This window comes from Mobula hypostoma, chromosome 20, assembly GCF_963921235.1.
Source record: "Mobula hypostoma chromosome 20, sMobHyp1.1, whole genome shotgun sequence".
Taxonomy (NCBI): Eukaryota; Metazoa; Chordata; class Chondrichthyes; order Myliobatiformes; family Myliobatidae; genus Mobula; species Mobula hypostoma.
This window is the reverse complement of record NC_086116.1, coordinates 52835849-52853090: the sequence shown is the minus strand read 5'-3', so window position 1 is coordinate 52853090 and position 17242 is coordinate 52835849. Positions and strand designations below refer to the sequence as shown.

Here is a 17242-nt window from a genome sequence, read left to right as displayed (position 1 = left end):
GTGTGGTCTGACTAGGGTCCTATATAGCTGCAACATTACCTCTCGGCTCCTAAATTCAATTCCACTATTGATGAAGGCCAATACACCATGTGCCTTCTTAACCACAGAGTCAACCTGCGCAGATGCCTTGAGTGTCCTATAGACTCGGACCCCAAGATTCCTCTGATCCGCCACACTGCCAGGAATCTTACCATTAATACTATATTCTGCCATCATATTTGACCTACCAAAACGAACCACCTCACACTTATCTGGGTTGAACTCCATCTGCCACTTCTCAGCCCAGTTTTGCATCCTATCAATGTCCCGCTGTAACCTCCGACAGCCCTCCACAACACTTCCAACCTTTGTGTCATCAGCAAACTTACTAACCCATCCCTCCACCCTCTCATCCAGGTTATTTAATTCATTAGTGTAGGAGTGTAACCTATTTATTACAAACCACAGCCAGTTTGTTATGCATTGAAAGCCAAGGTGGAACTGGAATTGGATACTGGAGAAACATGGGTTTTGATGAAGGTGGAGTACAGTGATTTTGCTGCATCATTTGTAATAGCTGCAAAAACCAAAGCAAATAAACCGTTTGACTCTCTGGTGATTACAAGGTCACATGTAATCAAGTGGCCAAGGTCAAAGTCAAATGCTGCCAAAACCTTTATGCTGAGCTGGTGAAGAAGATTGTTTACAACATTAGATTCATCTGATGTGTAAGCACAACTGAAGCTTGATCAGAAAAGCCAACAAGAAACAAAGGACAGTTAATTATGGAGTTTTATTTTTATGATACTTAGAATGTTGACACAACCAATAAAATATCCCTGTCCTATTAAACAAATTGGGCGTGTTTTCTGTATTTAGACCATTAGACCTAGGAGCAGAAATAGGCCATTTGGCCCATCGAGTTTGCTCAGCCATTCAATCATGGCTGATCCTTTTTCTCTTCCTCAGCTCCACTCCCCGACACTCTCTCCGTAACCATTGATGCTGTGGCCAATCAAGAACTTATCAATCTCTGCTTTAAATACACCCAATGACCTGGCCTCCAGAGCTGACTGTGGTAACAAATTCCACAAATTCATCACCCTCTGGCTAAAGAAATTTCTCCACATCTGCTTTAAATGGATGCTTCTCTATCCTGAGGCTGTTCACTCTTATCCTAGACTTCCCCACTATGGGAAACATCCTTCCCACATGTACACTGTCTATGCCTGCCAACATTGAAAAATTTCAATGAGACCCCCCCATCTTTCTCAATTCCAGCGAGTACAGAACCAGAATCATCAAATACTCCCCATATGATAACCCTTTCATCCTTTGAACCTCCTCTGAACCCTCTCCAATGCCAGCACATCTTTTCTTAGATAGGGAGCCAAGAGCTTTTCACAATACTCAAGGTGAGGCATCACCAGTGCCTTATAGAGCCTTAGCATCACATCCATGCTCTTATATTCTAGACCTCTTCAAATGAATGCATTTTAAGAGGCTACACTTGGAGTTCTGTGTACAGATTTGGTCACCATGTTATAACAAAGGCCTAGTTAAACCAGAAAGAGTCCAGAATGTAGTGTCATAATAGTGCAGTAGTTAGCGCTTCAGATTATAATGTTAGCAATCACCAACTGGGGTTCAATTCCTGCTGCTGTATGTAAGGAGTTTGCACATTCTCACTGTGATTGGGTGCTTATCCTCCAGGTACTCCGGTTTCCTCCCATGTTCCAAAGATAGATGGCTAGGGTTAGTGAGTTGTGGGCATGCAATGTTGGCACCAGAAGTGTGGTAACACTTGCAGGCTTCTTCTTCTTCTTCTTAGCCCATCACCCTTATTGGAGCAGCTTGCCAAAGCCCTCTATCCTGGACCAGTCCTTCAATGTGTCCCCAGGTATAGCCCATCTCCGAAGATCCTTCTTCTTCCAGGGATGAGGTATCTGGTGCTTCTGTTGGTGTCTCTGTAGAACTGGATTTTTACAGGATGGGGTTGCCAGCTCCTTGCTCAAATCTTTTCCTTTCGCAGCCAGGCTTAGGACCATCCATAGCAGAGTTCCATGCGGGGTTCTCCCAACATAATCCTTGGATCGTGTTGGTCATTCACACAAATGACACATTTCACTGTATGTTTCAATATTTCAATGTGATGTACATGTGACAAAGAACCAGTATCTGTGCTGTAGTGCTCTGTGACTCTATGTTTAGTCTCCCTCCATTAACCTCACCCAAATGTTGTGCTGAAGGAGTCACCTGTTTCTGAAGTAAGACTGATTGTCAGTCATTGCAAAACATGAATGCATCATGCTATTGTGTGTCTGTCTTACAAGAACTTCCCTCCACCCAAATCTCCCACACCCTCCCCATACCCAAGGCTTACCAATTTATTGGTAGCTCCTTCTGGCAGTAAACCAGTTTACGTAATTCTTTTACCCAGATTGAAATTAATATTATGTCTCAGTGATTTCTCTACCCTTGGGTGTTTTTGGCAATGAATGAAACCATGTGAACTCCTAATCGGGGCTTTTATTTACAGGAGCTTTGCCCTCTGAGTCAGGATCAGGACTTGATAAATACAGTCTAATTTCCCTGAAAATGGAATTGTTGCTTCATTCTATTACTGTGGCAGAAGAGTCAGCCTTCGATCCTGCTGCCAGTGAAGGATATAACAGTTAGTGCCTCTGAGGTGTGCTTCCCACAAGTATACAGGTAGGACAATCTCTGTTGGTTCTCTTGATCACCATGTGAAACACAAAAAGAAAAAATGTATAAGAATAAAAGAGGCTTTTAGACCAGCAAAAGTTTTACTTTTTGATAAATCTCAACCCCTATCCATTTCCTCAACTTCTCCACATAACCCTAATCCTACCTATCAACCTATTGAACTTGCTGGTGAACGCAGCAGGCCAGGCAGCATCTCTAGGAAGAGGTACAGTCGACGTTTCGGGCCGAGACCCTTCGTCAGGACTAACTGCAGGAAGAGCTAGTAAGAGATCTTAAAGTGGGAGGGGGAGGGGGAGATCCAAAATAATAGGAGAAGACAGGAGGGGGAGGGATGGAGCCAAGAGCTGGACAGGTGATTGGCAAAAGGGATATGAGAGGATCATGGGACAGGAGGCCCAGGGAGAAGGAAAAGGGGTGGGGGGGGACCCAGAGGATGGGCAAGGGGTATAGTCAGAGGGACAGAGGGAGAAAAAGGAGTGAGAGAAAGAATGTGTGTATATAAATAAATAACGCATGGGGTACGAGGGGGAGGTGGGGCATTAGCGGAAGTTAGAGAAGTCAATGTTCATGCCATCAGGTTGGAGGCTACCCAGACGGAATATAAGGTGTATAATATTTATATAAACATTGACTTCTCTAACTTCCGCTAATGCCCCACCTCCCCCTCGTACCCCATCCGTTATTTATTTTTATTCACACATTCTTTCTCTCTGTCTCTCCTTTTTCTCCCTCTGTCCCTCTGACTATACCCCTTGCCCATCCTCTGGGGTTTTTCTCCCCCTCCCCCTTTTCTTTCTCCCTAGGCCTCCTGTCCCATGATCCTCTCATATCCCTTTTGCCAATCACCTGTCCAGCTCTTGGCTCCATCCCTCCCCCTCCCACTTTCAAATCTCTTACTAGCTCTTCCTTCATATAGTCCTGACGAAGGGTCTCAGCCCGAAATGTCGACTGTACCTCTTCCTAGAGATGCTGCCTGCCTGCTGCGTTCATCAGCAACTTTGATGTGTGCTGTTTGAATTTCCAGCATCTGCAGAATTCCTCATGTTTACTATCAACCTATTCTTCATATTCATCAATCCCCCTTTTTCACATATCTTTAAATATCACATACTCATTATCACCCTCTATCCCTAATCTCATGTCTCCCTTACACCAATTCATCCTGCCAACTCACCTTCTCAGCATATTCCAATCTCAACATTCCTTCACCACTGCTGAGGTCTAATAGTACACTTGTTGATTGACTTTGGTGGACTTTGCTGGGTGGCTGGTGACCCAGTCTTTGCAAAGTAGTGGCACTGCAAAGACCATGGTAAACTTACTTCAGCGTTGTAAATGGAGCAGCCGGTATGGAACACAGAAGCACAGAATGAAGAACTACCTCAGTGTTGTAGAATACATATACTGATGACACTCACCTAATCCTTGTCACCACTCTATCACTCCTCCCAGATTCTCAATCCATTACCCTCCCCCACCTACACACCTTCCTCCTCACCTGCTTTCAGCTATCACTTCCCAACTTGCATGCTTACCTACACCCCCCCCCCACACACACACACTTCTTTTTCTCCCTCATTTCTTTTCAGTCCTGATAAAGAGTTTTAGCCTGAATTGTCAACTCTTTATTCCTCTCCATAGATGATGCTTGATCTGCTGAGTTCCTCCAACATTTTGTATTTGTTGCTCTGGATTTCTAGCATCTGCAGAATCTCTTGATTTTCCTCTATAAGTCCTTCCACTCTTCAAATTGTTGGACTGTCTATCCAACATTCTGTGCAGATGAGCAGAAACTTAGTCAAACTAAATGCTTTTAGGAACAATCCCAACGTTTTTGCTCTCCACCAGAGACTTTTCCTGATTTACTGACTCAGTTGCTTTCCCTCAAAGGAGATTGAAGCTGAACCAGTCTGTTGTCATTTTTCACTCCTTGCTGTGGAAGTTCAGAGCCTCGGACTGTACATCTGCCACTTTAACTAGACAGCTTATTTCCATCTCGATAACATTATTCAACTTAACCCTTAAACTTGCTCAATCAGCTGCTGAAACGTAGTCATATTATTACTTAGATTTGACTATTCCAAAGGGTGATCGTATTCTGTTTGGTGTAAAGCAGAGGTTAATTAGCTGCCTATCTCTATTATATCCTGTTTACCCCAGAGCTCGCTGACATAGAATATTTCAAACCAAACTACAATTTTAAATTTCTCCACCAGAGCCACATCCTATCTATATGGTCTCCTCCAATTTAATCTCCTGTGATAACGATCTTCTGCAAATTTTCACCTCTTAAGCTTCACCTGTTTTACCTTCTCTGCTCAATGTGTGAAGTTCAAAGTAAATTTATTATCAAAGTATAAACATGTCACCAAATACAACCCTGAGATTCATTCCCTTGTGTGCACACTTAATAAATCCAATAGCCCTAATTGTCAAATGTATATTCAGCTGGCCAGGTCTTCATTTCTCGAATTCCCTCCTGATGCCCCTTCGCCTCTCTAACTTTCCCTTCCTCGCCACCAACTTGTCCACTATAATTTCCTTATGTGACAGTGTAACTTTCTTTGATTTTACTCCCCTAATTTGGCCTAGAATATTTCAATACCTTAACAGTATTCATGTGTTTGAAATATAGCATTAATGTGGGGATTCTTCTGATTTGGTGAACAGGATGGAACATTAACTCTTCATTGGCTAAAGTTTGGTACGAGTAAGTCTGGCATCCATTTCACACCATTTTCAAAAGGTAAGTTCTTCTTCTTCTATTGCCCAGTATGCCGCTGACATTTAGGGCAGCAATGAAAGTCCTCCATCACTGACCCATTCACGGCTTCCTCCCAGTTTACTGTCAGTCATGCAAGTCCCGGGTGGAGACTCAGGAATACTGTCATACACAGATGTAGAAGGATTCTTCATTGCTGGGTCTGTAACAGTTTTGTTTGACTAGTCAAGCTTGTTAGCCCAGAGCTAAACCCTTGAACCTGGAGAACCAGTGGACCACTTTTAGTCCGGCCTCTACTCTTTGACCTGTTTGGCTTTGATAATCCTACAAAGATGCAAGCCTCCAAGCCCTACGACAAGGTTGTGGTCCTCTTGGAAGAAAGGTAAGTGACAGATTGATATTCACCTATGCTATTACCCACATTCAGTCAAACATGGATCACAGAATGGAACAGGATAGAAATTTTAAAAATCTGAATCTTTTTAAAGAAATAATTAATAGACATTTTGTTTATTGTTGGCCAATAGAATCCTGACAAACCAATAAATCTAAGGTCCAAAGAGATACGTTTGCTGTGTCTTCAGCAAGAAGGAGAGGTTGCAACCCATGTTGACCACTGGAAGGGGTTGTCCCTCAAATTCTGGTTGCAGCTGATCTTTGGACATTTCTGTGGAGAAGTGTAACGCAGGTAGGATGCACTGCTCCTAAGCATGGCAAGTGAAGTCATTCACAGGTAGGGTTGCCAACTTACTCACTCTCAAATAAGGGACAAAAGTAGCAGTCAAATACGGGACACTTGTATTTACCCTGAGAAAGACTACCATGACCATGAAGCCTTGCGCGGGCACCTGTGTATGGGCCGATTTTTTTCTACAAGTTGGTTTTGGCTAAATCTTCCCGATTCTGTGAAAGTGAAACTACACTATACATACATTATTTCTACTTTATATAGGCTGTGTATTTATCATATCATTCCTGCTTTTACTATATGTTCGTGTTATTTTAGGTTTATGTGTTATTTGGTATGATTTGGTAGGTTACTTTTTGGGTCTGGGAACGCTCAAAAATGTTTCCCATATAAATTAATGGTAATTGCTTCTTCGCTTTACGCAATTTCAGTTTACGAACGGTTTCATAGGAACGCTCTACCTTAGCGGGGGAAATATGGGACAAAGGCGGTCCTGTATGGGACAAACCAATTTAGCCCAATATACGGGACGTCCCGGCTAATACAGGACAGTTGGCAACCCTATTCACAGGTCCAAGCTGATGACAGGCTGTTTAACCTGACCATCTTCCCAGGTTATCTTTAAGCCTGTGCACGTCCGGAGAGTTGCTGATGGAGTCCTCCAGAACAACTGGGACATTTCATAACAGATGGGCACCACAGAGTCTGGAGATTTTCCTAAATGCGAGAAACATTTTCTTTTTAATTACATTTCGAAATCAAGTTAATAAAGTTGCATTGGAAAAACTGGAAATTTCAACCTTTTTTTTCCCCAAAAGGCTACCACAAAGGGAATACACTGATTAAAATAAATTACAATTTTAAGTCTGTAGGTTTTTGCAAATAAAAATGGCAGATGTGTTTTATGTTAAAGAAAATCCATAACAACTCATTTATTGTACTCAAAACACTGAACACAAAGTGCAGAAACAGTACTTTACAGATGTAATGCCCTGGTTCATATTTTTTTTACTGTAAACGCTGTTCTGGGCAAGCTGCTTGTTTGGGTTACTGTTGGAGGTAAGAGATAGGAGAAATATCTGCCATCCAATTAGGATGGCTGGATTAAGGGGAGGTTTCTCCGGTGGGAGGAACACTAAAGTTGGATTTGGGGCTTTTGTTCGAGAGGAGATGAAGAGAGAAGACGCTGGAGAGAGGAGGTTGTAGGATTTGACCTGGAGCGGAGTTATGATTCGCCAAAGCCTGGGGTGAGATTAATGGAGAGTCGGTGACAGGGAAACTGTGAGCTCCAACTTGTGCACATTAGACAGTTTCATTAAAATGGGCCCTTTTCCTTTTTTTGTTCTTTCTTTACTAACCCTTAAGTCAAATCAAAAATGATAAAGCTGGGGACGTCACCTGATGACGTAGGATTGAGACGTATGAATCCAGCTCTCCCGTACAAAATCAGCAAAGTACCGTTTAAACAAAGCAAAGTTAATAAATACTTTCCGAAAACTACTTATAAACTTCTCAAGATTATTTTACGATATGCCTCGTAAATCGCAACAGAAGAAGTCTGCCGTTGTGAAGTCGCCGCGAGACGGGAAGAAAAAAAAGGCCTACTGCAGCGATGGATCCTCGGACTCAGGTTGGATCTCCTTCGGAGGAGACCCGTTTTATCTCTGGCGTGAAGGACAGGCAGCAATGGCGGCGGTAGCGGTCCCGGGGAAGAAGATGCCGGAACTGCGCGTGCGCAAACAAGTAGGCATGCGCATACCGATACACTCAAACTACAAGAACCGACGGCCACTGCAAGCGAAAGTGACTCAGAGTCAGAGTCGGGATTCCGCAGAGAACACAGATGAAGAAGAGGAGGAAGAATTAGAAGAGACTAAAAGTAAAGGATATGATGGAGACATAAAAGAGACTTTATTGCAAGTAGTGACTGAATTAAAAGGAGTAAAAATAGAGGTTAGAAACATGAAGCTCAGCTATGATAAAGCTATGAGAAGACAGGAGAAAATGGATAAGGAACTTCAAAAGTTGGAAAGAACAATGGAGCATATTAATGACAGAGTGGAAAAAACAGAAAATGATATGCTTGTCTGGAAAATGGAAAGAAATGGACTGTTGGAAAAAGTGGACGTGCTGGAAAATTTTAGTAGACAAAATAATATGAAGATTGTTGGTCTTAAAGAAGGTGTAGAGGGAGACAATCCAATAGAATTTTTTCAAAGATGGATCCCAGAAACTTTGCAAATGAAAGAGGAAGACCGATCAATTGAAATTGAACGGCCACATAGAGCTCTAAGACCAAACCTAGTTGCTGAGCCCACTAGGGGATCGGCTGTATTGGATTGGGTATTGTGCAATGAACCGGAGGTGATTAGAGAGATTGAGGTGAAGGAACCCTTAGGAGGCAGTGATCATAACATGATTGAGTTCACTGTGAAATTTGAAAAAGAGAAGCTGAAATCTGATGTGTCGGTATTTCAGTGGAGTAAAGGAAATTACAGTGACATGAGAGAGGAACTGGCCACAGTTGGCTGGAAAGGGACACTGGCGGGAAAGGCGGCAGAGCAGCAGTGGCTGGAGTTTATGGGAGAAGTGAGGAAGGTGCATGACAGGTATATTCCAAAAAAGAAGAAATTTTCGAGTGGAAAAAGGATGCAACCGTGGTTGACAAGAGAAGTCAAAGCCAAAGTTAAAGCAAAGGAGAGGGCATACAAGGAAGCAAAGATTAGTGGGAAGACAGAGAATTGGGAAGTTTTTAAAACCTTACAAAAGGAAACCAAGAAAGTCATTAAGAGGGAAAAGATTAACTATGAAAGAAAATTAGCAAATAATATCAAAGAGGATACTAAAAGCTTTTTCAAGTATATAAGGAGTAAAAGACAGGTGAGAGTAGATATAGGACCGATAGAAAATGATGCTGGAGAAATTGTAATGGGAGATAAGGAGATGGCAGAGGAACTGAATGAGTATTTTGCATCAGTCTTCACTGAGGAAGACATCAGTATACGAGACACTCAAGGGTGGCAGGGAAGAGAAGTGTGCGCAGTCACAATTACGGCAGAGAAAGTACTCAGGAAGCTGAATAGTCTAAAGGTAGATAAATCTCCTGGACCAGATGGAATGCACCCTCGTGTTCTAAAGGAAGTAGCTGCGGAGATTGCGGAGGCATTAGCGATGATCTTTCAAAAGTCGATAGATTCTGGCATGGTTCCGGAGGACTGGAAGATTGCAAATGTCACTCCACTATTTAAGAAGGGGGCAAGGAAGCAAAACAGAAATTATAGACCTGTTAACTTGACATCGGTGGTTGGGAAGTTGTTGGAGTCTATTGTCAAGGATGAGGTTACAGAGTACCTGGAGGCATATGACAAGATAGGCAGAACTCAGCATGGATTCCTTAATGGAAAATCCTGCCTGACAAACCTATTACAATTTTTTGAGGAAATTACAAGTAGGCTAGACAAGGGAGATGCAGTGGATGTTGTATATTTGGATTTTCAGAAGGCCTTTGACAAGGTGCCACACATGAGGCTACTCAACAAGATAAGAGCGCATGGAATTACGGGAAAGTTACATACATGGATAGAGCGTTGGCTGATTGGCAGGAAACAGAGAGTGGGAATAAAGGGATCCTATTCTGGTTGGCTGCCGGTTACTAGTGGTGTTCCACAGGGGTCCGTGTTGGGGCCGCTTCTTTTTACATTGTACATCAACGATTTGGATTATGGAATAGATGGCTTTGTGGCTAAGTTTGCTGACAATACAAAGATAGGTGGAGGGGCCGATAGCACTGAGGAAACGGAGAGTCTGCAGAGAGACTTGGATAGATTGGAAGAATGGGCAGAGAAGTGGCAAATGGAGTACAATGTTGGAAAGTGTATGGTTATGCACTTTGGCAGAAAAAATAAACAGGCAGACTATTATTTAAATGGGGAAAGAATTCAAAGTTCTGAGATGCAACGGGACTTGGGAGTCCTCGTACAGGATACCCTTAAAGTTAACCTCCAGGTTGAGTCAGTAGTGAAGAAGGCAAATGCAATGTTAGCATTCATTTCTAGAGGAATAGAGTATAGGAGCAGGGATGTGATGTTGAGGCTCTATAAGGCGCTGGTGAGACCTCACTTGGGGTACTGTGGGCAGTTTTGGTTTCCTTATTTAAGAAAGGGTGTGCTGACGTTGGAGAGGGTACAGAGAAGATTCACTAGAATGATTCTGGGAATGAGAGGGTTAACATATGAGGAACGTTTGTCTGCTCTTGGACTGTATTCCTTGGAGTTTAGAAGAATGAGGGGAGACCTCATAGAAACATTTCGAATGTTGAAAGGCATAGACGGGTGGATGTGGCAAAGTTGTTTCCCATGATGGGGGAGTCTAGTACGAGAGGGCATGACTTAAGAATTGAAGGGCACCCATTCAGAACAGAGATGAGAATAAATTTTTTTAGTCAGAGGGTGGTGAATCTGTGGAATTTGTTGCCACGGGCAGCAGTGGAGGCCAAGTCATTGGGTGTATTTAAGGCAGAGATTGATAGGTATCTGAGTAGCCAGGGCGTCAAAGGTTTGGTGAGAAGGTGGGGGAGTGGGACTAAATGGGAGAATAGATCAGCTCATGATAAAATGGCGGAGCAGACTCGATGGGCTGAATGGCCGACTTCTGCTCCTTTGTCTTATGGTCTTATGACCAATATCCACGATCAATTTTAATAAAATGTTTAGATTTCAAGACAAAGAAAAGATTCTACGGGTGGCTGCCCGAGCTGCCAAGAATAGAAAAGGACCATTGATGACAGAAGGGAACAATTTTTTTTTTCTACCCTGACTTAAGTTATGAACTTTTGAAGAGAAGGAAGAAATTCAACCCAGTGAAAAAAGTCCGATGGGATCATGGTTATCAATTTATACTGCGTTATCCTGCAACCTTGAAGATTTTTTTGGCTGCCAGAGAAAAAAGATTTTTTGACGACTACCAGAAAGTGGAGGAGTTTGTGCGAGATTCTTTGAAGATACAAGAACAAACCCAGGGGAGTGAGATGGATTAAAGATGAAGGTTTTGTCAAGGAATAGACTTGGCGGATTTTTAAAGGCGAAAGAATATATAAATATTATATGATAGAGGGGAAGAAAGGTTAAAGTTTGAAGAATATTAGTTGGGAATAGTGACATTAATTTTTCTATATATACAATTTTTTTGTTACGGAGGAGCTGGAAGAAATACTGACCAATCGCTACGGAATTCATGTGTGCAAGCGTGGCTATAGTCACGACCCGCAAAATGGAGGGGGGGTAGTGTTGTGCTTTTTTTAATTCACAACATTAGTAGCGGGGTATTTTGTTGTTTTCTTTCTTTCTTTTTGCCTGGAAGATTGGGAGGGAAACACATAGCAACATGGTGAAGTTTAAAGAGAATCTCTTTAAGTAATGTTTTAGATTGGAGTAACTTTGTTAAGAATAATGACTAATTTATTGAATTTTTTGAGTTTTAATATTAATGGACTTAATGGACCGGTGAAAAGAAAAAGAATCTTACCACATATTAATAAAATGAAGGTGGGTTTAGCCTTCTTACAGGAAACGCATTTAACAGAAACAGAACATCAGAAATTAAAGAGAGATTGGGTGGGTAGTGTTGTTGCAGCCTCATTTAATTCAAAAGTGACAGGAGTAGCAATTTTGATTAATAAAACGTTACCAATTAGAATACAAAATGTAATAACCGATTCTGTGGGGAGATATGTGATTATACACTGTCAACTTTTTTCTGAATTATGGACTCTCATGAATATTTATGCACCAAATGAAAATGATGAAAAATTCATACAAGAAGCTTTTTTGAATTTGGCTGATGCACGTGAAAAGATATTAATAGGAGGAGATTTTAATTTTTGCCTAGACCCAGTCTTAGATAGATCAACTAAGGCTGTCACAAAATCGAAGGTAGTGAAACTAACTTTATCATTGATGAAAGATTTAAATTTGATTGATATATGGAGAAGAATTAATCCCAAAGAAAGAGACTATTCGTTCTATTCTAATAGACACAAAATTTACTCAAGGATAGATCTTTTCCTATTATCAATGAATATTCAACACAGAGTGAAAAATATGGAATATAAAGCAAGAATATTGTCAGATCGTTCTCCTTTATTAATGACAATAATAATGACTGATAAGGAAGAAGTGACTTATAGATGGAGATTTAATTCAACATTATTAAAACCTCAAGATTTTTGTGATTTTATGAAAAAACAGATTCAATTTTTTTTGGATACAAACTCTCATTCAGTGGATGATAAATTTATACTATGGGATGCGATGAAAGCATATTTGAGGGGTCAGATAATAAGTTATACGTCTAAAATTAAGAAAGAATATATGGCAGAACTAGATCAATTGGAAAAAGAGATTACAAAATTAGAAAAAGAATCTCAAAGATATATGACAGAAGAAAAACGAAGACAACTTGTCAATAAGAAGTTACAATATAATATGCTTCAGACATACAGAATGGAAAAAGTAATTATGAGAACTAAGCAAAGGTATTAAGAGTTAGGTGAGAGAGCACACAAAATTCTTACCTGGCAGTTGAAAACAGAACAAGCTTCCAAAACGATAAATTCAATTAGAACAAGTGCAAATAAAATTACTTATAAACCTTTTGAAATTAATGAAACCTTCAAAAGTTTCTATTCTGAATTATATCAATCAGAATCACAAAATGATGTTAATGAGATAGAAAGGTTTTTATCACAAGTAACTCTTCCAAAATTGAATTTGGAAGAACAGAAGGGATTAGATATGCCTTTTACATTAAAAGAGGTTGAAGAAGCTTTAGGATCACTCCAAAGTAATAAATCTCCAGGAGAAGATGGTTTTCCACCTGAATTTTATAAAAAGTTTAAAGATTTATTATTTCCTCCTTTAATGGAGTTAATACGCCAAGTGGAAAAAATACATAAACTCCCAGAATCTTTTTCAACAGCGATTGTAATAGTATTGCCAAAAAAAGATAGAGATCCTTTAAAACCAGCATCATATAGGCCTATTTCTTTGTTGGACACAGATTATAAAATAATAGCAAAAATTTTATGGAATAGATTATCTAAATATTTACCAAAATTAATACATATGGATCAAACAGGATTTATTAAAAATAGACAATTGGCAGATAATGTAACTGGGCTACTCAGTATAATTCATTTGGCTCAAAAAAGGGAGGGGATGAGTATAGTAGTAGCTTTGGAGGAAGAAAAAGCATTTGATAGATTGGAATGGGATTTTTTATTTGAAGTATTAGAAAAATATGGGTTAGGAACACCTTTTATAAACTGGATTAAAACTTTAAATACTAACCCTAATGCTAAAGTAGTGACAAATACTCAGATTTCAACACCATTCCAGTTAAAAAGGTCAACTAGACAAGGTTGTCCATTATCACCTGCTTTATTTGTACTGGCAATACAGCCATTAGCAGAACTAATTAGAATTGATCCAGATATTAAGGGTTTTAGAGTTAATCAGGAGGAATATAAAATTAACCTATTTGCTGATGATGTTTTGATTTACTTAACAAACCCACAGCATTCGTTACATAAATTATCTTCTAGATTGGATGAAAGTATCAGGGTATAAAATAAATTGGGATAAAAGTGAAATTTTACCTCTTACTAAAGGAAACTATAGCCAATGTCGATTAGCAACCCAATTTAGATGGCCGGTAAATGGCATAAAGTATTTAGGTATAAGACTTAATAATGATGTAAAGAATTTATATAAATTTAATTATTTACCACTATTGAAAAAAATTCAAGAAGATCTTGACAAATGGATGATACTACCAATAACATTAGTGGGTAGAGTCAATGTTGTAAAAATGAATATATTTCCTAGATTACAGTATTTGTTTCAAACATTACCAATATAATTGCCACAGAAAGTTTTTCAAGAATTAAATAAATGTGTGAGAAAGTTTCTTTGGAAAGGTAAGATGTCAAGAATATCATTGGAAAAATTGACATGGAAATTTGAGTTAGGAGGGTTACAACTTCCAAACTTTAAGAATTATTATAAAGCAAATCAAATTAGATTTATTGCATCTTTCTTTGATGAACGAAAACCGGCATGGATTAGAATAGAATTAGGTAAGATAGGAGAAAATACACCTGAAGATTTTATATATAAATGGGAATCTAAATGGATACGGGAAAAGAAAGGATCTCCTATATTAAAACATCTGATTGATCTATGGAATAAGCTAAATGTTGATAATGAAATAAAGAAATCTTTATTAGTAAGGAGACCTTTGTTCCAAAACAGACTTATTCCTTTTACAATGGATAATCAACTTTTATATAATTGGTACCAAAAAGGGATTAGATCTATAGGAGACTGTTATGAACGAGGTATGGTGATGTCATTTGAACAACTAAAGAATAAATATAAAATATCAAATAACACTTTGTTTTGTTACCTTCAATTAAGGGCTTACTTAAAAGACAAACTGGGTCAAACAGTGTTTTTGCCAAAACTCAATGAAATTGAAATTTTAATTCAAAAAGGAAAAATTAAAGAATTTATTTCTTGTATGTATAATGTGATTCAAAAACAGACAATTAAACAAGGAATCCACAAATCAAAACAAAAATGGGAAACAGATCTGAATATTAATATTGATGAAACAAATTGGTCAAGGCTGTATCTTGACAGTATGACAAATACAATAAACGTTCGACTTAGATTAGTACAATATAATTTTTTACATCAATTATATATTACACCGCAAAAAATAAATAGATTAAATTCAAACTTATCTGATCAGTGTCATCAAGAAATTGGTACTTTCTTACATTCTACTTGGTCTTGTTCTAAAATTCAACCTTTTTGGATAAATTTAAGAGTTTTATTGGAACAAATTACTGGAACTCAACTTCCACATAACCCTGTATTATTTCTATTAGGTGATATTGAAGGGATAAAACCGAAACTTAAACTGAATAAATATCAGAAAGAATTCATAAAAATTGCATTGGCAGTAGCCAGGAAGGCTATAGCAGTTACTTGGAAATCCGATTCGTATTTAAGTATGAATCGTTGGAACAATGAAATATCTAGTTGTATTCCACTCGAAAAAATTACTTATAATTTAAGAGATAAATATGATATATTTTTGAATATTTGGTGCCCTTATTTACAAAAGATGGGATGGCATATTTAGTTGCTCCAATGATAAAGATATTGGTCCCTTGGGGAAAGTAATAAGTAAATATACTAAATTTATTTTGAATCCCGTGGAGCATGTGGAAACCTTCCAATATCCAGGCAGTTCTTCTTTCTTTTTGTTTTTTTCTTTTTTTTTTCCAGCTAGGGGTGTATATTGGGGGGGAGGGTTAAGGGGAGGGGGGAGGATAGTCATTATCTTTCTATGTAATCACTTCAAAAACTCAATAAAAATTATATTAAAATAAAGAATTACGAAGCTAAATTGTTTCATTGTACGTGATGTACTGTCTGTTGCTTCATGGTGCTGATTTGTAACAGTAACGAATCACGCAGCATCCACACAAACAGGCGGTCTTGGGGTGGGCTCGCGTCTCAATCTCACATGTTTGGCGAGGCCGGAGGTGGTCTTCCTTATGCAGCCGACGGAACCAGAATGTTTTGTATAATTATGTCCTCACGTCAGATCAGCCTGTTAAAGTGAACCCCAACGCAATGTCGACGGTTAGTCCAAAAGACTGTAAAAGATGAGTTGCCAGCAATCGGTAATTATTATGTTCAGGTGGGTGTTTTAGTAGACTCGTCACTCACGCAGCTGCAGAGTTACTGAGAGACGCTACCACATTGAAGTACTTGGTGGTGTCGGCAGAGACGTCTGGCAGTGCAAATTGGGCCTCAAGACCATAAGACGTAGAGGCAGAAATAGGCAATTCAGACCATCGAATCTGCTTCACATTTCATCATGGCTGATCCTGGATCCCACTCAGCCTCATACACCTGCCTTCTCGCCATATCCTCTCATGTCCTGACCAATCAGGAAATGATCAACTTCCACCTTAGGTAAACCCATGGACGTGGCATCCACCGCCTTTAGTTTTGGATAACCCTCCACAGAAAACATCTCTCCACATCCACCCCATCTAGTCCTTTCGGTATTCGGTAGGTTTCAATGAGATCCCTCCGCATTCTTCTCATTTCCAGTGAGTACAGGCACAAAGCTGCCAAACACTCCTCATATGTTAACCCCTTCTTTCCCAAAATCATCCTCATGAACCTCCTCTGGACTCTCTCCAATGACAACACATCCTTTCTGAGATATGGGGTCCAGAACTATTGACAATACTCCAAAGTGTGGCCTGACTAGTGTCTTATAAAGGCTCAGCATTATGTGCTTAACAGTTGGAGAGGGGTTCTTTTCATGAAATTCTGCATCCTTTTTTCTCCAAATGTACCTTTGCTCATTGCAGCCAGAGAGTTATATTTTAACTTCATCAGTCCACAGGATTTGTTTCCATAATGCATCAGGCTTGTTTAGATGTTCCTTTGAACCTTTTGAATAGAACTTCTTGGCAGCAATGAGCAAAGGTATGTTTGGAGAAAAAAGGGTGCAGAATTTCATGAAAAGAACACCTCTCCAACTGTTAAGCACGGGGGTGGATCGATCATGCTTTGGGCTTGTGTTGCAGCCAGTGGCACAGGGAACATTTACTGGTAGAGGGAAGAATGAATTCAATTAAATACCAGCAAATTCTGGAAGCAAACATCACACCGTCTGTAAAAAAAGCTGAAGATGAAAAGAGGATGGCTTCTACAACAGGATGATGAACCTAAACACACCTCAAAATCCACAATGGACTACCTCAAGAGGTGCAAGCTGAAGGTTTTGCCATGGCCCTCAGAGTCCCCTGACCTAAACATCATCGAGAATCTGTGGATAGACCTCAAAAGTGCAGTGCATACAAGACGACCCAAGAATCTCACAGAACTAGAAGCCTTTTGCAAGGAAGAATGCGTGAAAATCCCCCAAACAAGAATTGAAAGACTTAGCTGGCTACAGAAAGTGTTTACAAGCTGTGATACTTGCCAAAGGGGATGTTACTAAGTACTTGGCCATGCAAGGTGCCCAAACTTTTGCTT

General features: G+C 39.7%; 1 protein-coding gene across 2 annotated transcripts in view; it reads left to right on the top strand.

Moving 5' to 3' along the window:
• Positions 1–2562: 2562 nt before the first annotated feature.
• tymp (thymidine phosphorylase) overlaps positions 2563–17242 on the top strand; it is a 49905-nt gene continuing 35225 nt past the window's right edge. Inside the window, exons 1-2 of one of the 2 annotated variants that reach the window (XM_063072934.1) lie at positions 2563–2691; positions 5377–5452. Coding sequence is in view for 1 of the 2 variants with exons in the window: in XM_063072933.1 (XP_062929003.1) it covers positions 7344–7363 (20 nt within the window). In the remaining variant the exon portion in view is untranslated. Of the gene's footprint in view, positions 2692–5376; positions 5453–5520; positions 7364–17242 lie in introns of those variants that run through there. The other variant, XM_063072933.1, reaches the window with a different exon arrangement.